The sequence below is a fragment of the Gracilinanus agilis genome, chromosome 1, assembly GCF_016433145.1.
Source record: "Gracilinanus agilis isolate LMUSP501 chromosome 1, AgileGrace, whole genome shotgun sequence".
Classification (NCBI taxonomy): Eukaryota; Metazoa; Chordata; class Mammalia; order Didelphimorphia; family Didelphidae; genus Gracilinanus; species Gracilinanus agilis.
Genome location: NC_058130.1, coordinates 271327944 through 271353004, shown reverse-complemented (window position 1 = coordinate 271353004; position 25061 = coordinate 271327944). Strand labels below are relative to the sequence as shown.

General features: G+C 40.8%; 1 protein-coding gene across 1 annotated transcript; it reads right to left on the bottom strand.

Moving 5' to 3' along the window:
- DRG2 (developmentally regulated GTP binding protein 2) lies at positions 1-25061 on the bottom strand. Its single transcript, XM_044657577.1, has 13 exons — positions 24998-25061; positions 23035-23195; positions 18291-18380; positions 15732-15792; positions 13590-13680; positions 12168-12240; positions 11954-12044; positions 10897-10994; positions 10162-10238; positions 9504-9592; positions 3665-3723; positions 1037-1090; positions 1-938 (listed from the first exon to the last, which is right to left on the bottom strand). The coding sequence occupies exons 1-13, from the start codon at positions 25059-25061 to the stop codon at positions 852-854; spliced, it is 1095 nt and encodes a 364-aa protein (XP_044513512.1). The 3' UTR covers positions 1-851.

The window sequence follows — 25061 nt, the reverse complement described above, 5'->3', positions numbered from 1 at the left end:
TGCATCTTTAATTGTTTATTTATCGCCAGTTAGTTGTGATTTTCTGTTCTTTACCCCGTGACAATTACAGGATAGTCTGGGGGCTCTTCAGGACACCTGGTCCAATAGGAGGAGGCTCAGAAAGGAGAGGGAAGGGCTTGAAGGGCAGAAATTTGCTCCAGGTACCAAAGTGGTCTAACACAGAAAGCCACGAGTTATGTCTCCTAATAAAGAAGTCTTAATGGACGGGAAGGCAAAAGAAGAGTCCCAGCACGTCACACTAAGACACTTTTAACCATTTGTAAACCAGTCTCCATGAAAGAGAAACACATACTAACAGGCCCTAATGGCAAGAACACAGATTCCAATACAACTCTTAGCGCCCCCTCCTCCCCACCAAGGGAAAGCTGCACAGCCCACCCAGATCCACATGGCCAGTGGCCCGAGCAAGCTGCTGGCCAGGTGACAAGTCTACTTCGGCAGATGGTCAACAGCCCATGGGGGTCTAAGCAGAGTCTAGAGGACGGGAGGGTCAGTTCTGGTTTCTGGCTACCATTCTCCAGATCCTCTACTTTAGGACCACCTCTCTCATATGAGCAAAATGCCCACAATGTGCAAATCCCTCTGGCCCACAATGGCTCCTTTTTAGTCTTTCCTCATCCTCCTATTGAACAAGGTTTGTGGAAGCACACGCATGTGACTCTGGGGTTTTTCTAGGTTTTCTTCCTTGGGCACACATACTTTCCCCCACCCTCCTATACCCTACCCCATTATTTCCCCCCTGCTTTTTGGCTTGTAGATGATAACAGTTAATCAGATGTCCCTCTAGAGATTGGGGCAGGGGCAGGCACTGATAACCAGCAGCAGAGAGGCTACTTTTTGACTATCTGGATGACATCCTCATGCTCCATCGTGTGTGTCAATCCCACTCTCTGAGGACTATACTTTGTGCTGGTGCCCTTGAAAAGGGGAAAGAAGAGGGAAGCAGTTAGTAGTCAGCCTTCCTCTTTAGAGAGGGAAGAGAGAATTCATAAGTCATAAGGACTAAAAGACTTACCCACACCAAAGCATATTTAAACTGGCTGGCGAGGGTTCGGTGAATACGATGACACTATGAGAAGAGAAAAAGGTTTCGATTGAAGATGCTTCCAATATAAACAATTCCACATTTCTTTTATCAGAGAGAGCATTTCTCCCAATGCTTTTTCAACCTCTCAAAAGTGAGGGTCACTATGGTGGCAAAAGACTCTAAAGGCCACTTATTCTACACAGTCCCACACTGGGAACTTTTGTCATTATTTCTCTCTTGTTATTCCTGATTTTCTTCTGGGTCTGACTGTTCTTTGCCTTTCCACCATTGCAGAGTGGACTAGTGGCCTTTCAGGACATGGCACAATAGAAGGAGGCTCAGAGAGAACAGGGAAGGACTCAAAGAGTAGAAATTTGCCCCAGGTACCCACAAGTCACATCTCCTAAGAATTTGAGGAGTCTCAATATAAGGGACAGCAGAAGAGGAAAAGAGTCCCAACACATCACAATGAGACACACTCTAATTGACCTCAAACCAATCATTCAGGAAAGACAGAAACACTTGCTATTGGCTAGATGAAGTCCTAACTTCTTTATGAAGGCTTCTCTAAAATATGTATTCTTTTTCTGTATTACTGATTTGCCCCATAGTCCTAAGTTATTTTGTATCATTTAATACTACTGTCTTGTAATTTAACGTATGAATGCATGTGTGTGTCCACACATGTTGTGTCTCTATAACCAATTATAAACTTGATGAAGTTGGTGTTATAACTTCCATTTATACACAGGAACACAACAAGTACCCAGTAAATATCAGTTCAATGGAGGACTAGAATAAGTGAGGAGATCCAGATTCCAGTCCTATTTCTCCTATTCCTCACATGACTTAAGGACTTACTTTATCTAAAAGCCTATCCCTGTTTCTACCTTACATGGGTGTTTTGAAAATAACAGATATACAGACAAGAAGAGCCCTGGATTTTCTATAAGAAAACTGCCATGCCAACCACTGCATCCCTTTTCTGCAGTTAGCTTGGCAAAAAACCTTTGTGTTATCAGAAACAGCTTAACCTATTTATCCTACTCAAATCTCTGGGGTTTCTTCTACAAGTTTCAGTCAAGGCCAAAAGAAAGCTCTACAAGGACAATCCTGGGTACAATTTCTATGTGATGGCTCCCAAGAGTCAAAAATGTAAAAACACTGCACTGCCTCAAATGCTCCAAGGGCACAGAAATTTGTTTCTTCATTACCATAGACATATGTCCTCATTACATAGTCTTAAAATTTTTTTTCTTCCTGCATTCTAGGCTAATATGGTAAATAAATCTTCCCAATATCAGAGCACTATTGAAAAGAATTAGCCCCAGTTCCATGATGCAAGTGGAGACCAAGGGTGGAGGTGAATGGCAAATAGCCATGTACTGCCATTCATAAATGCCCAGGTAACATCACATGCAGCAATTAAGTCACACTGTAAATGCTGCCGTCTGAAGAGAATGAGGACACCACCAGGACTTCTAAATTGTTTGTGACTTTGCTTTACTGGGAGATTGACATTTTAGTTTCAAAGAAAGGGTTGAAAAGCCCCAAGTCCTCACTTTGAGGCACACAGTCTCAATAGAGACCAAGCTGTTTGATGAAATGGCTGACAGGGGCAAGCCACCCAGGAATTTCTCTGCTTTGCTATGAGTGCTGTGTAGCAGAGAAGGAGAAAGAAACCATTCACCAGATGTAAATAACTAATTACCAGCTTTCAGAATTAAATCCTGGTCAAGGATAAAGATGTCAACTGAGGGAATTGTGGGAACCAAAATGACTCCATCTTGTGACTCAATTCTGGATCTCCTCAGTTCCCTTTCTATTCAATTGAGTCTTGTCCAATTTCTATCTTGTGAGGAAACTTCATTCAGTTGTAAGAATTGTGAAAAAATCTTATTACACTGCTTTAACCTAGTTCTACATAGCTAAGAAACTGGACTGCCTCTACTGGTTCCTTAGAGATGCTTGACCAGAAACCCAGTCAGATCCAAAGATTGATACATTAATCACAATGATACATCTCAAGCAACTCATATGTCTTACCTAGAAACTGGCCCCAGACTGGTCAATCAGTTACACATTTCCATGTTCTTTTGATTGAACACAAATACTTAAGGGGCAGTGAGACCCCTCCTTTTTCTGATTTCAGGGAATTGCATCTGTTCGCATTCTCCCTCCTAACTTGGACAATCCTAATTTTTCCTCCAGTTAGCAATCAGATGACCAAATCTTGTTCCCTGGTTAATAGCCTGTTAATTATTTTCTTTTAAAGCATAAAAAACCGTCTCCCCCAGTATTAGGGATTACAGTGTCAGGCTGAAGAGGCCTAAACCCAATTTGCTATGCAATTAGCATGCATTGCTTAATAAATCAATATGCTCAGAAGCCCAAACCTTTGTTTCCTCAATTATTCCAGACTTCACCCACTATGTCACAAAATACTAGTCATCTGTTCTGGCCCAGGACGGGAAAAGATAAGGCAAAGGAACTATGAGCCAGAAGAAAAATGGTGGCTAAGTGAGAGCTGAGTCACTGCCTAAAGAGCATTCTAATTGGAGAGGTCTCTGACAATTTGATAAGATATTAAGTAATCATTTCTCATCCTTTACTTACCACGTGCTCTACAGAAGCTCCTTTCCGAAGAATAATGGCATCTGTAAAGTCTGGTCTTTCTATGTAAGAAATAGGAAGAGAGAGGAAGAGAATTAAAAGCAATCAGCCTTTCAACAACAGCTCTTTTTTGGGAAAGCTCACGCCTGCGCTATCCTGTCCAGACATACTTGAAAAATGTCAAAGAAACCATTCACCAGATGTAAATAATTACCAGCTTTCAGAATTAAAGGATCTCAGAGTTGGAGGGGGAATTGAATTCATACGGGGACAAGAATCCCATCTATAACAGATGCCATTCGATCTTTGCTCATCTATCTTCAGTGAGGGGGAACTCGTTACCTCATTCCATTTGAACTAACAATCAGGAAATTCTTCAAGCCTGAATTTGCCTGTCTGCAATTTCTGCCCATTGTTTCTAAGGTAATCAGTCCTCTAGGGCTAAAAATTCCCCTTCCATGAAAGCCTTACAAAACCTCGAGATAGATCTCTTTTCCTCCCAAAGTCGTCTTCCCTTATCTCTGACAAACTTTCTTCAATCAAACTTCAAAATGATGTGGTTTTGAGACCTTCACCATTTTGTTAATGCTCTCTAGGACATCAGCACATGATTTGAACTTGTTCCTCCAGAGGTGGCCTGAGCAGGGCAGAAAGTCCAGCAGGATCATCTAGCCCTGTGCCAGTCATAGGCCTTGTGACTGTTATTGCTGCCTGAGGTGGCCCTGGCTTTCCTGGCTGTCATGTTACACTGTGGACTCAGAGATCCTGTAATGCAGTAAACCCCACTCTAGATCTTATCAAGATTAAAGGCTGTCCTATCATGCCTCCTCCATCTGAAACCTATAAATTTGGCTTTTTGAACTGAAGTATAAGACTCAGTATTTGGTCTGGCCTGGTGATATTAATATAAGTAGAGAGAATTTTCAATAATGAAATTTTCTCTATACATGTAGGCTGGCAACAGCTTAGTCTTCTTCTTTAAACTCTTACTTTCTGTCCCAGTAACAATTCTAAGAGAGAAGATAGGCAATCAGGGTTAAGTGACTTGACCAGGATCACACAGATAAGAAGTATCTGAGTCCAGATATGAACCTAGTTCCTCCCGACCCTAGGCCTGGCTCTCTATCCACTGTGCCACCTTTCTGCCTCCTTATAGGCTATGGGATCATGACTATCTCCTCTTTGAAATCTATTCTCCTAAAATCTATGGTGTGTATAAGACTGTGCCTGGACTTTCTTGCCTTCTTTAACATAAATTCCAAAGTGTAATCCTTACTCTTGTCTTTCTTCACCCCCAAAGTTCCCATCATTTCCATTCCAGCTACAAGTTGTTTTGTTAGTAAGCATCAGATCCAGAAGAGAAATTTCTGTTGGCTTTCTCACCTTCTTGTGTAAATGGAATTAGCTCATCTTCATTCATAGTTAAAACTCTAGCCATCAGAGATAATGTCATCCCACCTCCCTGAGTAGGGAGGGGAGATCTGTGACCTACCCATGACAATAAGTAACAAATCAAGAACAAGGTGTTGAGGCTGCCATTTGTCCACTTGAATTAGAGGCGGACGCAGGAAGTGAGGGGGTAACTTCCTGCGGAAGCAGTTGTGGCTTTGAACTTGGTATGGAAGGATCTCTGCTGAGACATCAGGCGGCTTCCCTCTGAATTGTCACATGGGTAAGTTAGGCCGACTCCCTTTCGCCTCCCTTGGCGTTTCTGGAGGCTCTAGCCTTAGGGAGGCTTCTCTTGCCCCTCTAATTGCTAAGGCCTTTAGCCTTGTTTAATTAACCTCTAAACCAGGGGTCGGCAGCGTATGGCTCTTTCTGCAGGAGCCATAAAGTCAATTTTTTTTTCTGGCACTGTTACAGGAGCGCACACTGTGAGCACTGTACGGCTCTCACGAAATTACATTTTAAAAAATGTGGCGTTTATGGCTCTCATGGCCAAAAAGGTCGCTGACCCCTGCTCTAAACCCTCACCCGGTCCAGACCTCTGCTGGTTTGGACCAGAGTCTCTCTTTCTCTATTTCCCTACCTTCAACCTTCCTAATTGTAAATTAACTTCCATAAAAGCCATCCTGACTTGGGTCTATTTTTAATTATGGAAATCACACTAATCTGATTCCTGGCGACCACCATACTTTAAATATATCTAATTTCCCCTCTTACATTCTGAAAGATGAAACTATGTTGAAAGCAAATGAAGGATTTATTATCTGTTCTGTTCCATAAACAGAAAACAAAAAGTGACCCCAATCCCTCATCACCAGATCTATCAGGCCTCTGTGCTCTTATACCCATTTCCTCTTTCCATTAGGATGGTCTGTAGTGTATTCTGAGGACAAAATTACTTCTGTCTAGGTTCCTCCATTGATCTTTCCAAATGCTTTCCATTTTACTTCTCTGCTCTGGTTCTTAGATCTCCCCATGTGAGTAGCTTTTCCTAACCTACAATGCTACTCCATCCCTAATTTGACCTAACTTGTTCCATTTGAATAAGGCATGCATGCCTTTCCAGCCATATTATAGTGATGGGTCTCATCCCACTAAGTGTCAGTAAGATCCCTGCTGAAAAACTGAACTCTGTAGATTAGACCCTTTGAAGTGTATTTTTTTCCTTCCTCCTCCTTCCTCTTCAACCCTAACCTTCTGTGTTAGTATCAGTTCTAAGACAGAAGAACAGCAATGGCTAGGTAAGTGGGATTAAGGGATTTGCCCAGGGTCACACAGCTAGGAATTGTTTGAGGCCACATTTAAAACCAGGACCTTCTGCCTCCAGACCTAGCTCTCTATTCCCTGAGCCACCTAGCTGCCCTGATAAGTAATTTAATTCCTCTAGTCCTTTTTGTACATTTGTAAAATAAAGAGAAGTATAGTTCCAAGGTAGAAAGTAATAAGAGCTAGGCAACTGGAATTAAGTGACTTGCCCAGGGTCACACAGCTAGGAAGTGTCTGAGGTCACATTTGAATCTAGGACCTCCTGACTGCAGGCCCACACTCTTCTATCTACCTAGCTGCCCCTATGGGTACCTTCTGGGGAAAATTTCCAGATAGTTTTTTGTGGCTGTATCAAGGACATTTTGGGTAGATTTGCAGCTTTTTGGTACCTGTGTTTGTGAAATGTCTACCAAATAAGTAGCTGTATTTTTAACTTAACCAGGACAAATGTCAAATATATCCCAGTGGCTCATGTGCAAGACATGTCAAATATGCCATGCAATGAGCTTTGTTCATGTTTCTGGTGTATATGTTTGCAGTCTGATCTTTGTGAAATTCTGAATTCCTGGTACCCTAAGATTTTCCACCTTTGAAGAATACTGAGGTGTAGGTGGGGAAAGCAAAACCCTTGCCATTTGGGAGGTGGCTGAAACTAGAAAGAAGTAAATTTTAATTGAATCCTGGAGAAGAAAATTAAGTTTTCTTATTGTAATACCTCCTTAGTCCTTGATTTTCATTTACCAATTTTGTTAATTAAGAAAAAGTTACCCTGCTCATTTCTTTCTTGGGTTTTGGAATCTCACTACAATGGCTATTTTTTTATGCTAACCTGAAAAAAAAGTTTAAACTATACACAATATTAAATAACACACAAAATTATTTGATATAAAAATCAGTAAGTGGTGACATTAAATGTAAACCTTTTGTTTTTTTCCCCCCACATAATGTTCAAAGAAGACAAAGAAAATGGAAGTAAAACATATCGCCTGTGTCAGTACTCTAGTTTACCTAGGTTAAAACCCATACTTTGAACATATAAACTTCTGAGGCTATAGTTTTTACAACTTACTCCCTTCTTATTTTTTGTCTCCTGTGATTGCCACTGCTCTTTCTTTCTACATTGTAGCTACTCTCTACAGCACTGCTGACAAACTCAAAATAAAAACAGATCCTTGATGCTGGATACTTAGAAACCTACAAATTGACATTGTCTATGCTGTATTATATTTTTATTTACTTTGTTAAACATTTCCAAATTACAACCAGCTCTATGAAGGGAAGGGTTCCCTTCTTTCCTTTCTCCTGTGTATCACATTTTTCTATCCACAAAACTCCTGACACATGCAAAATTCCCCTTTGCCTTTTCAGATCCTTCTTCTGTTTTCACATCGACACCCTTTTCCCTACCCCACCTTTTTTATTTTTGAAAAACTGACATTCTGCCTTAAAATCAATACTGTGTTCTAAGGCAGGAGAGAATCAGGGGCTAGTAAATGAGGGTAAAGACTTACCCAAGGTCACACAGCTAGGATGTGTCTGAAGCCACATTTGAACTCAGGCCTTCCAGTTTCCTGGTCTCAATGATCTCTTAAATGCCAACTCTCATGGATCTTTCCTAATCCTTGATTTCTCTACAGTATTTCAGGGTATATCAGTGACCACTGTCTCCTGGACATTCTTTTCTATCACACTGCTCTTTCTGAGATCTCTACCTACCTATCAGACCACTCCTTCTTAATCTTTTTTCTGGATTATCCCCCACATCCTACTCCCTAATAGGTGTATCCCAAGTTCTGCCTTGAGTTCTCTTCTGTTCTCTCTCAACATTCTTTCACTTGGTGACCTTGCTGGCATATTTCATGCATTATGTGTGTATACATATATAAATATATATACACACACAAGCACACACATATATTATTAAATAGTATATATATTAGCTATTCCCCAACTACAACTCTAAAGCTGATTTAATGGTACTTGTGTATCATTTGGTGGTTTCCACCTCCTAATATATACATTTCTGGAATATATCTAACAATCTTTGATAAGGAGAGAGAGGAGACAAAGAGGGAGGAAATAATCAGAAATTCACTTTTACCACTCTTGCCACCTCAGATAGGGCTAAATATGAAAGGGAAAATAAACTTTTAAGACATTTGTGTTTACATGGCAAGAAATGAGTAGCTGCTCTGAGTTCAAATTTTACCTTCTCTTGCCTGCAAGGTCAAAGTCTACTGCAAATATTAAAAAATGCAGCAATATAGTCCCTTAAGGTGACAGGTTAACTGACCTTCAGAAAATAGCTAAGGACCATGAAGAGAAAAACTGATGATCTAGAATATTAAAATTCTTGCAGATTCAGTGGTCTATACTTCTGGGTTTTAAACTGGGAGGGGATGTTAATGTTACCAAAGGAATCCTGGTCTAGGTTTAGTCCAGAAAATACTAAAAGGGTTCGATTTGAATTGGGCTGTACTTTATACATAAAAATAATACAGTCATCCCTCGCTAAATTGCAGTTCATTTATATCATGGAGTTTTTACTATATTGTGGGATTTTGTGGATGAATACGGTACTGTACACAATGAAAATGCAGTATATGCCACTACCACTTGCACAAGTTTGCCAACATGAGATTGTACACTATTGGCTGATGGAATGAAAAGTGACCAACCACAGTGCTGTGTTCTGTATCCTGGGCACTGACTGGCTCAGTGACTATAGCATTGGTCTGTTTGCTTTACCTCTACTTCACGGATTTTCACCTATTGTGGGAGTCTCTGGAAATGTAACTCCTGCCATAGGTGAGGGATCACTGTATTACTATTCTCCAGTACTAGCAGGATGAATTATCTGAATTATTTTTCTTTAGTTGTGGCAATTGGGTAGGATTATGAGATATAACTTAAAGTGAGGGAACCCCAAATCAGATCCCCTCAAAAAAAAAAAGGGAAGGAAAGAAAGAGGGAAGGGAGGGGGGAAGGAAGGAAGGAAAACTTGAGGAAATACAAAAAATTAACTGGTCCAAATGAAAATATAGCTTTTTACTCAGGGTGGGTGTGGGGCATTAGCATTACACAGAGCTATATGCATACCATGATGCCTGTTTAGAAATCTTTGACTTACGTCCTCTCTTTTTGGTGTAGATACATGTTAGGGCCAAGTATTCCCAAAGCATCTCCAGCAAGAAGTCCAGGTTCAGCTTCATCCCACAACTACAAAGATAAATCACACACATGTACCCATAGCCCCAAAAAACCAGTGACTGTGAGAAGTTAGTTCACTGTTGGGACTGATGCAAACAGAAAGAGGAAGATGTAAAAACCTCCTCTGAGCTCTTATTTTACTCACCAGGTCAAGTTGGGGGGAGAAGCGGGGAAGGAATGAGAATGGGGGGATGGGAAAATTAAGAAAAAGCAGTGGAGATTTCCATGACATAATCGACAACCCTTGAAGGAGTGGATACCAGATAGCATGAGGCTAATTCCAGAGTGTGGAGGAGACACTGTCAATAGCCTTGAACAGTTTGTTTTAGATATAATTGTTCTGGGGATAGCCTGAGGGTGGCTCTCCTCTCATGTAAACTGCATGGATATTAGAATAACTATCTCTCACCCCATCTCTCAGGGACTTTTGTTTACTTCCAAGATTATGTTTATGTTCAGAATGATCAAGGCTTCCAAGAAGTGTGACCTCTATGGAAGTGAGGCTTTACTTTCTCTTTACAAAACAAATGCCACAGGAAATGGCTGTTGGGGGTTGGTCATGATCTCTGGGGTCTTACCTAATGACGACACTGTTGGGCTTTCGTGCCAAGCGGTCAACTTCCTCCATTGAAATCTGATCAATTTTGTTATAAACCTGTCTCCAAAAGGGAAAAGAGAAAGGGAAAGAGGGGTCTTTAGGAAAAACAAATCCATGAGACTTGCCCTGGGTCACACACAGCTAGTAAGTATCTGGGGCTGGACTTGAACTCAAGGCCACTTATCTGCCTCTAAGAGTATTAGAGGGGAGAGCTAGGTGGTTTAGTGGGCTGTGTTCAGATCTGGCCTCAGACAATTCCTAGCTGTGTGACCCTGGGCAAATCACTTAACATCCATTTCCTACCCTTTACCACTCTTCTGCCTTGGAACTGATACATAATATTGATTCTAAGAGAGAAGGTAAGGGTTTTAAAAAAAAAAGTACTAGAGAGTTCTGCATCTTAGAATGCGACTGCATAGACCAGAGACCTGGTTTTAAACTTGAAAACAACCATTGTGTTATAACCAAACAAAACAAATGAGATGTTGGATGTTTCAGTGAAAAGAAAAAAAGAGTTCAATTTCCTTGTCTTTTCCTAGAAATCATTTTTTTCTTACAAGGAAATTGCAGTTAATACAGTAGTGTCCATTTCTTTGGAATCAAAGACACAAAAGGATATATATAATGACCAGTGTTTACTGAAGGGAATGGGATTCCATTTTTACCCTCTGATCCCAGTGTGAAAGCCTCCACCCAAAGTTCAGGTTCCACTTACATACAAGCAGGGCATGTACACTCGGTTGCCAACAATCACGTCAATAAACTCATCTGGGGAACAATCTTCTCGGAAGAGTACTTCAGCATTGAAGATTTCTGATGTGGTTGAGGTTAAGGTCAATGAATATGCTTTTTTTGATGAAGGAACTAGGTGGCTCTCACATGAACATCAAAGAATCTTAGAATTGGAAAGGACCTTATAAGTCATTTAGTCATGCAGCGAGGTGGCTCAGTGGATTGAGACTCAGGCCTGGAGACAGGAGGTCCTGGGTTCAAATCCGGTCTCAGACACATACTACCTATGTAATCTTGGGTAAGTCACTTAATCTCCATTGCCTAAGCTTTTTCTGCTCTTCTGCCTTGGAACCATTACCCACTACTGATTCTAAGATGGAGAGTATTATAACATGTTTTTAAATTTAAAAATATTTTTTTAAAAAGTCTTAGTCTAACCAAATGGACATTCTGCATACCCAGTGAGGAGCCCATCTCTAACAAAAGGTCTGACATGACTTCCATTTCCAAGCTCCTTGGTCTGAGTCTCAACAAACAGTACAACAGATAGCAACCTTCTCCAACATTTCCTTCTGTTCTCCTACTGTTGATACTGGCTCCAATGCTTCCAGTGACAGGGAGGTCAAGATGTTAGTAGATAGTTCTAACTGCCACAAAGTTTTCTAACTTATACCTTGAAGTCTGCCTCCCTGTCATTTCTACCTATATCTTTCCTGAAAAGAGAGAATAAATCAACTTTCTTTTTGACATCTTACAATTGCACTAAGACTTTTGAGGCAACCTATGAAAAAGGACTTTAAAATCCCAGGGAGTCTGCCCTACAAATAAGTTGCTGATTTTGGCCAATACAATGTGTTTTCCAAGAATAGTAGTGGACACTCATGTTATAGGTAGTCAAGCAATCATCACACTTTGTCCTGGCTGTCAATTCCTACCCTTTAGGCCCTATAAATCACTTCTAAAATTGTCTTCCTCCTCATTCAGAGTAGCCAGTATTTAGTGGGGGCCTCCGTTTCTAGGTTCCTTTGGGAAAAGGATACTGTACTCATGTAGGATGAGCTGCACCAACTTTTCAGAACACTGGCTCAGGGTAACAGTGGAATTGAAGGAGATCCCACCACCTTTCTTTGGCTGGGGGTTGTTGAAAAGGGGAGAAAAAGGAATATGTGTGTCAATACCGAGACCATTCTTGGGAGAATCTCTATTCTCTTTCAGTCTGTGCAAACAAACCTTGATTATGCCCAGAATTCTCACCTTGAAGTAGATATTGGGTCTGTGCTTGTTGAGCCGGATCCCCACAGATTCCAATTCCTTTTCCAATAGGGACCTGTACAAAACAGCAATGAAAATTTCTTCTTTACGTGTGAAAAAGAGGAGACTACCACCACTCAACTCTGGATCTTCCTACATTACATAGCTCAATCAATTAACAAACAGGTATTAAGTATCTGCACAGTGCTAGGTACTATGCAAGGTGTAAAGCAGTGGTTCCCAAACTTTTTTGGCCTACCACCCCCTTTCCAGAAAAAATATTACTTAGCCCCCTGGAAATTAAATTTTTTTTAAATTTTAATAGCAACTAATAGGAAAGATAAATGCACCTGTAGCCATCACTACAACCCTGGATCGCTGCAGCACCCACCAGGGGGCGGTAGCGCCCACTTTGGGAATCACTGGTATAAAGCATACAATACAAAGACTGAAACAATTCCAACTCTCATGAGGCTACATGTGAGACAATAGGCACATAAAATTATAAACAGTAAATTGGCAGATAATAAATTCAAATACATATAAGCAGTTAAGCAGAATGTACTCAAACACAAGTATTGTACTTAGGCACAGAGGGCTGTTTCACTAAAATATCAGCATTATCCAATCCCTTATTTAATGGAGGATAAAACTCAAATAAAAGCTATATCTTCCTTTTCCAAAGGAGCTTAGAATTGGTCTTTGGCAGTTAAAAGCCAGGAAAACAGACCAAATTAGTGGCTGTGAGTGAAGTTGGAATCCTTTGCCAACACATGAACCTCAAATGGGAACACCTGTAGCCCAGAGGGGTAGGGAATCAATGGAACTGTTATCTGAGGCTTGGTTTCTGCCAATCTTCAAGCAACAGCTTGGCAATGCTGGCCAATTCTACGTAGAGAGTGAATGAAGGCCCTGCGCCAAGTTCACTGTGCCCTGGTAGAAAATTCAACTAGAGTTCCCTTTCCAAGTTCCTTGGCCAGGGCTTCCTACAACAACATCCCTCTCCAACCTTTCCTTCTACTCTCCTGCTGTAAACAACTCTTTACTCCTGAGTGCTTAATAATGAGGCACATGTTGGCAGGAACTTATTTGATTCCCTCTCTGGTACAATTATGTCACTAATCCAATCTGTGTGGAAAGATGAATTGCCAACTGAAAGCTGAGAGCTACCTTTCCTGCTGACCAAAGATTCCAACCCTTCTGGAGAAGGGCTAGCAGCAAGAGAAGGCTTTTCGGGCCAGACTTTCTTTAGGAGCTATATACTGCACCGCTGCTATTAAAAGTTAGAGAACTACTCAGCAGATACCCAGGCACAGGCAGACAGCAGCAAACTTTGGTACCAAACTGTTGGGACATCACTATAGCACTTGATTCAGCAGAGAATGTCTGGCCCAAACTTATCCCATTCCCTCCCTCCATACTGACCTCTGGACTTCTCCCTTGGTGGCATCCAGCATCATGATGACTACATCAGCTGTCCTAGCTACAGCAATCACCTGTCGACCCCTGCCTTTCCCTGAGAGAAGCAGAATACGGAATTAGGTACATCCCTCTTCCTAGAGAAAGACGTTAGAGATTATCCAACAATCTTGTCCCCTTTATCACCTACATTAGGGGATCCCTGAAGCAACATATTGACTCAAAACCACAAATCATTATGTAGCACTGTTAATTTGTTAAATTGTTAATTCTCTCTCTCTGTATATATATGTTTAAAAATCCTCACCTTCTATCTTAGAATCAGTACTAAATTTTGGTTCCAAGGCAGAGGGACAGTAAGGGTTAGACAATGAAAGTTATAAGTGATTTGCCCAGGGTCATATAGCTAGGAAGTGTCTGAGGCCAGATTTGAACTCTCCTGCTGAGTCACCTAGCTGCTCCCCATCCCCCCTAATTATATTTTAATCCAGTTTGGTCCACACATAGAAGTTTTGTAGGCTGGAGGGAGGTTTGCAGCCTTTGATATACACAATTGTTCTATTCAGCGTATCTCAGAGTTGAAGAGACTTTAAGAGGTGTATGGAGGCTTGCTAACAATAACTGTTGGGAAAAGAGTTTTCATAAAGACATCAAAAGTTAAAAGCTGGGAACAGATAGGTGGCTCAGTGGTTTGGGAGCCTGTGTCCAGAGACAAGAGATCCTGAGTTCAAATTTGGCAAGTCAATTAAGTCACTTAACTCCCATTGCCTGGTCCTTACCATTCTTCTGCCTTAGAAACAATACAAAGTACTTATTCTAAGATGGAAGGTAAGGATTAAAAAAAAAAATTAAAAGCTGTAGGTAGACCTCTTTAGGGCTCAGGAAGAGGAGAACGAAAGAGGGAGAGACACCTTGGCCACTCTGGAAGCCAGAGTTTAGTGATAGCTTGAAAAGACCATATTTCTTTTTTCTTTTTAAATTAATTTTAGTATTTCCCAATTACATGTAAAAAAATTTTAAACGATCACTTATTAAAAATGTGAATTACAAATTTCCTTCCCACCATCCCTCCTCCTTGAGGAAACAAGCAATTTGATATCAATTACACATATGAAGCATGGACTACATCTCTAATTGAAGGGGAACTTTTGAGCAGTATCCCTTTCTACCAAAAGAAATGCTCAGATAGCTTATATATATATATAGCTTATAAAAGCTGCTCTGATAAATGAACAGGTATTTTCTGACACAGAAGTAAATCTCTGCTAAAGACATTTCCTGGGGATTTGAGGAAGGAAATGGGAACACAGTGTATTAAGTCGAGCCTTTACCCATCTCTCCAAGCTAATCTTAATAGCTGCAAGAACACGTTATTCTACAGCAGGGGTTGGCAACCTTTTTGGCTGTGAGAGCCATAAGCGCCACATTTTTAAAAATGTAATTTCGTGAGAGCCGTACAGTGCTCACAGTGCGCTCCTGTAACAGCGCCTGAAAAAAAATTGACTTTATGGCTCCCGCAGAAAGAGTCATACGTCGCCAACCCCTGTTCTACAGTATATTTAGTTTTATTTTGGGATTTTGGCTTTGTATGAATGTGTTCTTACAACAATGACCAATATGGAAGTATGCTTTTCATGAATTAATATATGTATGGACCCAGCTCAAATTGATTAGCATCGTTGAGTGGGAGGAGGGAAGGTGGCAGTTTGAATCTTATAATTTTGGAAAGCATATGTTGAAAATTATTACATGTAATTTGGGAAATAAAATATCTTTAAATAAAAAAATTTTAAACCATGTTATTCTAGGACTAAAGCCTGACATAGAAGCCTAGAGGCTTACAGTTTTTGATTATAATTCTAATAAAGGACTGTTCTTAGAGTTATACCACTATTATCAGGTCCAAATTTCCTTACCACTCCTAATGAATTTCCAACACCTCTGACCTATGTCATAATAATTACCCAAATTTGGCCAGCAGTATAAATGAAAAAACAGAGGCACTTCATGACAATCTCATTAACACCATCCCCTTCACCCCTCTCAAGCCACTGTGAGATAAAGCTTGGCTTGGGTACCTCTTCTTCCAGTCTGCCTTTACCAAGGTTCTGCTTCAGTGATGAATAAAAATTAAATCAATTTTCCTACCTTGAGCAGCACCTTCAATGATTCCAGGAAGATCTAAGAGCTGAATATTGGCTCCTTTGTACTAGAGCAGAGGAATGAAAGGTAAGAGGCTATGGGATAATGCTCTGTTGATTGCCCCTTGAAAGAATTTTTCTGTTTTTGTTTTTTTAAACTGTAAGAAGGAGGGTACCTGATAGATGGGGTATGCTCTGGAAACCCCCTTGACTGAAAGTATATGGGTCCAAGCTACTCTCACCACCCCTCCTTACTTGGGAGTCCCTTGGGTGTGTAACACTTGAGGAGATTCTCCAAAATGGAAGTGCTGGGGTTGAGGGGGTAGTGGGAGGTGTGAGTTGAATTAGACCCAATTGTTCCGGGTCAATTACCCAGAGCCAGGTTATTTGAGCAGAAACCTCCCCCAACCCCAAAGTGAGTGCCTCCCAATATGGAGTGGTTGTTGCTCCTTCTATTTGCTACCCCCCCTTCCCCCCCCCCCCCCAGATGCTGCCTCCCTCCTAGAATTCACTATCCAAAACTCTGTCTTAAATAACTCAACAGGGGTTTATTCAGGAACAAAGGTATTCAGGGATAAAGTGGAGCCTCTGTCTTTCCCAGGCCTGAGCAGTACTTAAGACTTCTTTTGTAACTTTCAATCTTCATTAACTATCTCAGGACCTCGGTAAAACTCCTATCCTAAAAAGTTACAAATAGCTAAAGAGTGAATGTAGTATCTAAATCCAACCTAGGCTTAGTTAGCCCCCAAGGGCTGCCTCCCTCCCACTGTAGTCTCAGGCTCCTTGGCCAGCAAGGGAAACTGCAATATTTGTCTTCCAAGATGGTCACTGAAGATGTAGAATCAATTAGGCTGGCTATAGTAACAAAAGGTCTGGTAAAATCTCAGATTTAGGTTTTTTGAGATATTCAGGATCCCACAGAAAACAATGCCTCCCACCTCCCTGTCCTCCCCAAAAGTCCAGAGAACAGTGAGTGTCCTTCTCAGTTGGTTTTTCCTTCCCAGAATTCTCAGCCTCCAGCCAACTGTCACCTCTCCTAAGTTCTCAGAATTCCATCAAAATGCAGTCTTGCTTGGCCACTTGCTTAGTCTGTTACAAAACCTTTACTGTGTATTGGCTCCAAGGCAGAAGAGTGGTAAGGGCTAGGCATTGGGGGTTGAGTTACTTGCCAGACAGGTAGGAAGTGTCTGAGACCAGATTTGAACCCAGGACCATACCAACTCTGGACCTGGCTCTCAATCCACTGAGTCACCCAGATGCCCCCAAAAGAGTTATTCTTAATATGAACTAACAACTCTTTAAGTCTTTAAGTTAGTATAGACTACCTTATCAATCCCAAACCATCTTTGAAAAGCTAGCCCACTACTGGCATAAAAAGAAAAGTGTTTCAAAACTTTCGATTTGGGACAAGAGCTATCTTGTTCCATTTTACACCCATTTAAAGATCATCACATCTTTTTACAATCAGGTCATCAAGAGGGTTTCAAGACAATATAATAATAACAACAGCTAACATTTATATATTATGTGCCTGGCACTGTGCTCACTATGTCTATCTATCTTTCTTCTTCTTCTTTTTTTTAAATCCTTACTTTCTGTCTAAAAACTCATACTAAGTATTGATTCCAAGGCAGAAGGGTGGTAAAGCCTAAGCAATGGGGATCAAGTGACCACTCAGGATCACACAGCTAGGATGTGTCTGAGGCCAGATTTGAACCTAAGATTTCCCATCTCCAGGTTCAGCTTTCTATCCACTGAGCCACCTATCCACCTCCTATATCTCTTGAAATTAAACAAATGATCTGGTTTTAAAACAGATCACAATATAGGCTGAAGATCTAAAGCATCATTAAAAATTTTTTTAATGAAATCATCCTTTTTACTGGGTCTAATTAGTGAGCTGAGATCTACTGGAGATGACTGGAAGAGTGTTCTTACTGCTCTGGTTTGACTTCAATGCAATGAATAAGAATTCCTAGAAGCAGTGAGGAGAAGTAGTCTTGTGAAGTTGTTTAGTCTAAAGTTCTAATCCAGCATTCCTATAGAGCAGTGATAGTGAACCTCTGGCACAGGTACCAAAGATGGCACGCAGAGGGCTCTCTGTGGGCACTCAGTCACCCAGAGTTCATTAACAGAAAGGCAGAGGGACTGGGGCAGAGCTGCTCCCCTCCCCCTCTTAACCTGTGCTGAGGACATTTCTCATATGACTTGCCTCTCTGCCCAGCAGCCCAATAGAAGCACTTCCTCCCTTCCTCCCTCCCCTGTGTAGGATAAGGGAAGGTCAGCACGTGGCCTCTGGGTGGGGAGCAGCATGGCAGTCTTGGGGTGGGGTAGGGACAAGCCCCAGCACTCCATCTCTAAAAGGTTCGCCATCACTGTTATAGCCTATGGATGTTGTCAACAATTTTGTAAGGCCTCAAAACTATAAGGCAAGACAATTTTAGGGCAACTAAGTTAGTCTCAACAAAGCCATAGCAAAAGTTCAAATGCCAGACATGCAAACACGTACCCACACACTTGCATTCCCCACTCTACTCCCCTTAGAATTCAATTAAATCAAACTTACTTCAATAACACCTGGGATACATGTCAGAGTGGTGAATTCATAGGATGCAGCTTCACTGGCAGTAGATGTCATTAAGCTCAGGAATGTAGACTGAAAAATGAGAGCATCCATTCAGGAGGTAAAATTCCAAACTGCCACATTTCCAACCCCTCTAGCTTTATTGGCCAGCAGACTCAAAATAAAAACAAAACAAAACAAAAACCCTGCTACAAAGTAGACTGGAGAGAGAAGGGGGATGAAGAAGGGATGTACAGAGAGGGAAGGATAGGAGAAAAGTAAAATGCTGTAATTTCACTCATTTGTCCCTGAGTGATAACCCGTCCAAGTGAAATTCACCATCACATTTTCTGCCTTTTTAAGGGAAGGAAAACGATCATTTGAAAGTCAAATATCTACACAGCAATTTCCCTTTCCTCCCTCCCCACCATCCCTGTTTTAAAAATAATTCCATAGTCATCACTGAAGGTAAAGTTGGGCACAATAATGCATAGTTGATGGAGCTTTAAGTTAATTGATCTAACTAGTCTGGAAAGCAATTCAGAATTATGCTAAGAGAAAGGGCCTAAAATGGCCATACTTTTTGACCCAAAAATTCCACTCTTAGGAATATTCCCCAAGGAGAACAATGATAAACAACTCATAAATACTAAAATATTTAAAGCAGTACTTTTTTTTTTTAAACCCTTAACTTCTGTGTATTGGCTCCTTGGTGGAAGAGTGGTAAGGGTGGGCAATGGGGGTCAAGTGACTTGCCCAGGGTCACACAGCTGGGAAATGTCTGAGGCTGGATTTGAACCTAGGACCTCCCATCTCTAGGCCTGACTCTCAATCCACTGAGCTACCCAGCTGCCCCTTAAAGCAGTACTTTTCATAGTAGCAAATGACTGAAAACAAAATAGATGCCCATCAATTGGAGAATGGCTAAAGAAGCTGAGGTGCATGTAGTAATGATGTAATATTACTTTGCTGGAAGGAAAAATCAATATTGATGAAATAGAGAAACATGGGAAGAAATACTAAATAATATAAATTGAAGTAAGCACTGGTCTAACAACAATATAAATGGAAAGAAAAACAACAAAATAAAACTGAATGCTGGGAAATTTAAAGACAAAGGATGGCCCCAAAGAAGAGATATGAAACAGTACCTCTTCACCTTTTTGTGCAATATGGTTGGGAGGTCCTGGTTTCAAATTTGACCAGACACACTGGGCAAGTCACTGAACTCCCATTGCCTAATTCTTACTAGTCTTCTGTCTTAAAACCAATACACAACATTGATTCTAAGATGGAAGATTTTGTTTAAAAAAAAAAAAGTAGATGCAATGGTGCTGACTTTGGTGAGAAGGGTCTAAATATAGGGTGGTGGTCAGATGAGTTGAGAAAATAGGGCAGGTTCAAAAGAGATTGTAGAATTACAAATGACAAGACTCCTCACCCACATTTTCCCAAACTTCATCTCCTTTAAATGTGAAGTGTTTTGTGATCTTCTAGCACCCTCCCTCCCAAAATTATCTTGTATTTTATTTAGTATCCACTTATAAATGTATATATTGTCTCCCCCCCTATAGAATGTAGGCTCTTTTTTCATCTTCATATTTCCAGAATTCCTAGATACATAATAAACACTTGGATATATGAGTCGAGGGAGAGGTAGGGATCGAGGACAAGTCAGAAGTTTCAGAATGGAGTGATTGGAAAGAAGGTGGTGCTCTCAATGAAATAGAAATACAAAGAAGAGAGGTGGATTTTGAGAAGAATATGAGTTAGAAATGTCCTATAGCCAGATAAAACTGGAGCTTGAGAAAGATATTTACATAGTAGTGTTACCTGTATTGAGATGATAATGGAACCAATGTGAGCTAATGAAGTAACCAAGAAGAGTAGAGAAGGAGAAAAGTAAAATCTCATCAAAGAATGCTATCCACCCCCAGAGAAAGAACTATTGGAGTTGTAGTGCAGATCAAAGCATGTTATTTATTACTTTACTTTATTTGGGTTTTTATTTTGGGGTTTTGGTTTTAAATGATTATTCTCTTACAAATATGAATAATAGGAAAATATGTTTTGCGTGATAATACTTATATAACCCAGGTCAAATTGCTTGCCATCTCCAGGTGTAGGGAAGGAAGGGAGAGAGAGAAGGAAACAATTTGGCTCATATAATTAAAAAAAACTTTTGTGGAACATAATTATTACATGTAATTGGTAAAATAAAATCTTTTTTAAAAAAACCTCAGGTCAGAACTTTGAGGAAGGACCACAGTTAAAGGTTGGTGATCCAGAAAAGGGGACTGAAAAGACAATTTATAGAGAGCAGTGTCATGAAAACTTAGAAGAGACAACTGAGAAAAGAGGTTGATCAACAGTGTCAAATGAAGAAGAGTGAGAAAATAACAGTTGATATGTTATTTAAGAGATTGGGGGGGTGTGGATTGGAGAGAATAATTTCAGTTGACTGATAAGATTTGAAGCTACATTGAAAGGGTTTCAATAGCACATTTCCTTGCTATTAGGCTAAAAAAAACAAAAAAAAAAAACAAAAATTCTAAGGGAGATCATTGATTCTGCAGTTGTTAGGCTCACAAAATCAGACAATAATATAAACTGAATAGTTTAGATATTTGTCTCCCTAAAGGGTAGTATGCTGAAGATCCTATAGCTATAGGATTCTAGGAATCTACAACATGGATAACAGACGCAAATATAATTAATTTGATTTTTTTAAACACTTACCTTCCATCTTAGAATCAATACTGTGTTCCAAGGCAGAATGATGGTAAGGGCTAGGCAATGGGGGCTAAGTGATATCACCCAGCATCACACAACTAGGAAATAGCTGAGACCACATTTGAACCCAGGTCCTCCTATTTCTAAGACTGGCTCTCAATCTACAGAGCTACCTAGCTGCCCCCATGTAATTAATAATTAACTTTTATATAAATAAATCCAATATGTTCCATACTAAGCAATCAATCAGTAAGTACCATATAGTAAGTACCTATAATACCAGACACTAAGGATTAAAAAAAAAAAAAGTAAACAGATGCTGTATTCAAGAAACTTATATTCTATCCAAGGATACAATATGTACATAAATATATAAAGATTACATAAAAATAAAGGGCCTGGTAATAAGGGGAATGGGGGAAGGATCAGGAGCTAGGGGGATCAGGGGAAGGCATGTTGAAGAAGGTGGTATTTGACTTGAGTCTTTTTTTTTAAGCCCTTACCTTCCTTCTTGGAATCAATACTATGTATTGGTTCCATGGCAAAAGAGTTGTAAAGGTTAGGCCATGAAAGTTAAGCTGTTTGCCCAAAATCACACAGTTAGGAAGTATTTGAGGCCAAATTTGAACCCAAGACCTCCCATCTCTAAGACTGGCTCTCAATCCACTGAGCCACTTTGCTGCCCCACTGACTTGAGTCTTATAGGGTCTGTCATATTCAAGCTCTGGGAGTTGAGAGTCACACCTTGATTGACAGTTGAAGACAGTTGGAGACAGTTGGAGACTTCGGAATATTCGCCATGAGAGGGACAAAAAAAAAAAAAAAAAAAAAAAAAAAGGCAGTTGGCCAGAGAGGGTATAAATACCCTGAGAGACTTTTGAGAAAGCCCTTTTGATTTTGGGACCCTTAGCTTTTGGTTTAAGAGCTTTGATCTGAAATCCTTGACTAAAACATCAACCTGATCTTGGACATTAATTGACCTGTGGGTTAGACTGTGGATCCTCTGAATCTCTGAATTCCCTTGATATTTAGGCATTTAAACCACCTCTAGATATTTAGGTACCCCGGGCCCCAGGGGAAACCGGGAAGTGGGTAGGAGAAGAGGGTGGTAAGGGTGATATTTCCTGAAGGCTGTAGGACTGGCACAACACCTAGCAGTAAGAAGCTGAGAGAGACCATCAATATTTGTGTCATCCAAACAGAGTGCTTACTCTGGTTTGGCCATGGCCAGGCTGAGCCAGAGGAGGTGAAGAACAAGAGCCCAGCATTACTGAACAGCCTACAGTCCTGAGGGATTAGTGTCATAGATTTAGTGACAGGGTCTCCTATTCCCAATCCGTTCCTGATCATTCCTTTCCCTTATTAATAACATAGATAAATTTTATTAAGTACCTTCCTGGAGTAGTTATTCCATCACCACTCTGGGGAGGGAGAAACGCAGTCAGATGAACATTATCCAAGGCTGATAGAGCCCAATAGTAATAATCAATCAACCCCAGGTGAGGCCTAAAAGGGTTACCCATCCACTGACCTGTAGGGATCTTGCCTGGGCACTGTTATAAAGAAAGGCAGTTATTATAACATCCAGCTGGGTGGCAGGATATGGGTGTCTCTGCACCAGCCATCAAGGGATCCCAAACACAGCTTCCTCAGATTAATAACAACAATATAATAACTAGCCATCCATCTCTTATTTTTATAACAGGTCTTAAAGAGTCTTAAATTTAAGAAGGGTTGGCGAGGAAGGATTCTAGGCATGGGGACAGTAAGTATAAAGGCAAGAAATAGAGTGCCATGGGGGATAGGAAATGGAGATGCTATATGAAAGAGATAGAAGAAAAACAATCTGGCTGAACTACAGAGTATAGGGAAGAAAAAAATGTAGTTTCTTAGGTAAGGAAATGTAACATTGGAGAGTGGAGACTTGAGGCAGGGTGACCAATGAGGATGCTATTTCACAACCGTCCAGACAAGACATGATGAGAGTCTGAAGCAAATAATTTCAATCACTGACCTTACCCACAGAAGGAAAGCCAATCAGTGCCACTCGGGCATCTCCAGATTTCATCACATCGAAGCCTTCTCCTTTGGTAGAGGCAGATTTAGAGGGTTCCAAGAGTTGTGCTCTGTACTTGGCAAGTTTTGCTTTCAGCAAACCAAGATGGTACTCAGTAGCTAAATATCACAAAATCAGACACTTTAGATCAAAATCCAGGTAATCAAAAGACATGCAGGTAAGATATAAATGAATGCTGTGAAACACTGACTGAGAATATTTAAACTGAATAGAAAAGCATTTAAAATGTCATTGAGCAACCATAACAATTTATATGGGAGTAACAAGTTCAAAATGTAGTATCTTTTGGTTACATCCAAAACAAAACTAAAAAGGAAAAGAACAAACCCAATTGACAATTACTATATTTTATTTTACTCAAACTACAGCACCAGATCATCAGTCTGTTTCAAGTGTCATTTCCTTGGAGCAAGAACTATTATATTCCTATGCCAAAGGAACCTTCTTCTCCTTCCATCCCTAGACTAAACTGCTACTATAGATGAATGCCAAATAACTTTCAGGTAAAATCTAGTCCTTCCTAAAGACACAGGACTTCAAGCTTTTTTTATGACCTAGGCGGTACTGTAAACATTGGGCCAATAATGAAGGCAAACCTAAACTTTAAATAGCTCATATTTCCCATGACAGGACACCTAAACTCCTCTTCCTGCTTTACAAGGTCTTTGATAATCTGGTCCTAAAATACAGAACCTTATTTACCATAGTTCCTCAGAATCTTTCTTTTCATCTCATGGGGATGGCATTCTCACGCTGTCTACACAGGGAAAGATAATGAGAACCATTCTGTCAAATGGTCAAATTCATTCCTGCCTCTATGTGTTCTCTTTTTTCTCAGACACACTTCTAGGTTCTTAGAGTGTCACCTCCTACAGGCAACCTTCCTGACTATTATTAGTTCTCTTTGGTCTATCTTTGCATTTTGGAACAACATAACTAGATACTACCCTTAGATTCAATGTTGCTTCATGTGGATTTTTGGTGGTGGTGGTCTCCCCAAGCTATTTACTTCCAGGGTGGGGAACAAAACATATACTTCATTACTTCTCCCTCTTGCAAATAGAATAGTGTATTATATGTGGCAGGCCTTCAGTAAATGTGTGCTGCATGATTAATTGGCACTGAGGTGGGATAATATACATTTTTACCCTCCAACTCCTCATAGGATCATGGATTTTTTTTTTTAACCCTTAACTTCTGTGTATTGGTTCCTTGGTGGAAGAGTGGTAAGGGTGGGCAATGGGGGTCAAGTGACTTGCCCAGGGTCACACAGCTGGGAAGTGTCTGAGGCTGGATTTGAACCTAGGACCCCCCGTCTCTAGGCTTAGCTCTCAGTCCACTGAGCTACCCAGCTGCCCCCAGGATCATGGATTTTGACATTTGAGCCACCATCCAGCCCAATTTTCTTTCCCACCCCCACGACTAGGGGAAAAGTGATTTGCCCAAGGTCACAAGAATGCAAGATTCCGCACTGGCACAAACTTTGGACAGTCATCTAGTTCAAATCCCCCAGGCCCAGAGAGAAAATACCTGCCAACGGTCATGATGGTAATAAGCGGCAAAGCCGGAATCTGATTGAAATCAGAAGGCCCTGAGACTCAAAATCTGGTCCTCTTTCCCACTTTACCACACAGTAAACAGATAAATCGAAATTTGAATTCAGGTCCTCGGGTTGTCAATCATGTTGCGCTCTTTTCCCATCTTTCCAATGAGGCAACTCCATATTCAAAAAAGAATCCGGGGCTTTGGGGCTGAAGCCCCTACTTTAGTCATCTCCGCTGACTCTGCTCCTCCCGCACCGTCCCGCCCATTTTACAGATGGAGAAACCGAGTTGGGGGGGCGGAGCTACGAGCCCGCAAAGAACGGGAGCGTCCCATGATTCCAAGGCCCGGCACTCACCCTTGTTCTTCTGAGTACGGGCGATCTCCTTCTCGATCTCCGAAATCTTCTCCAGGATGCCCAT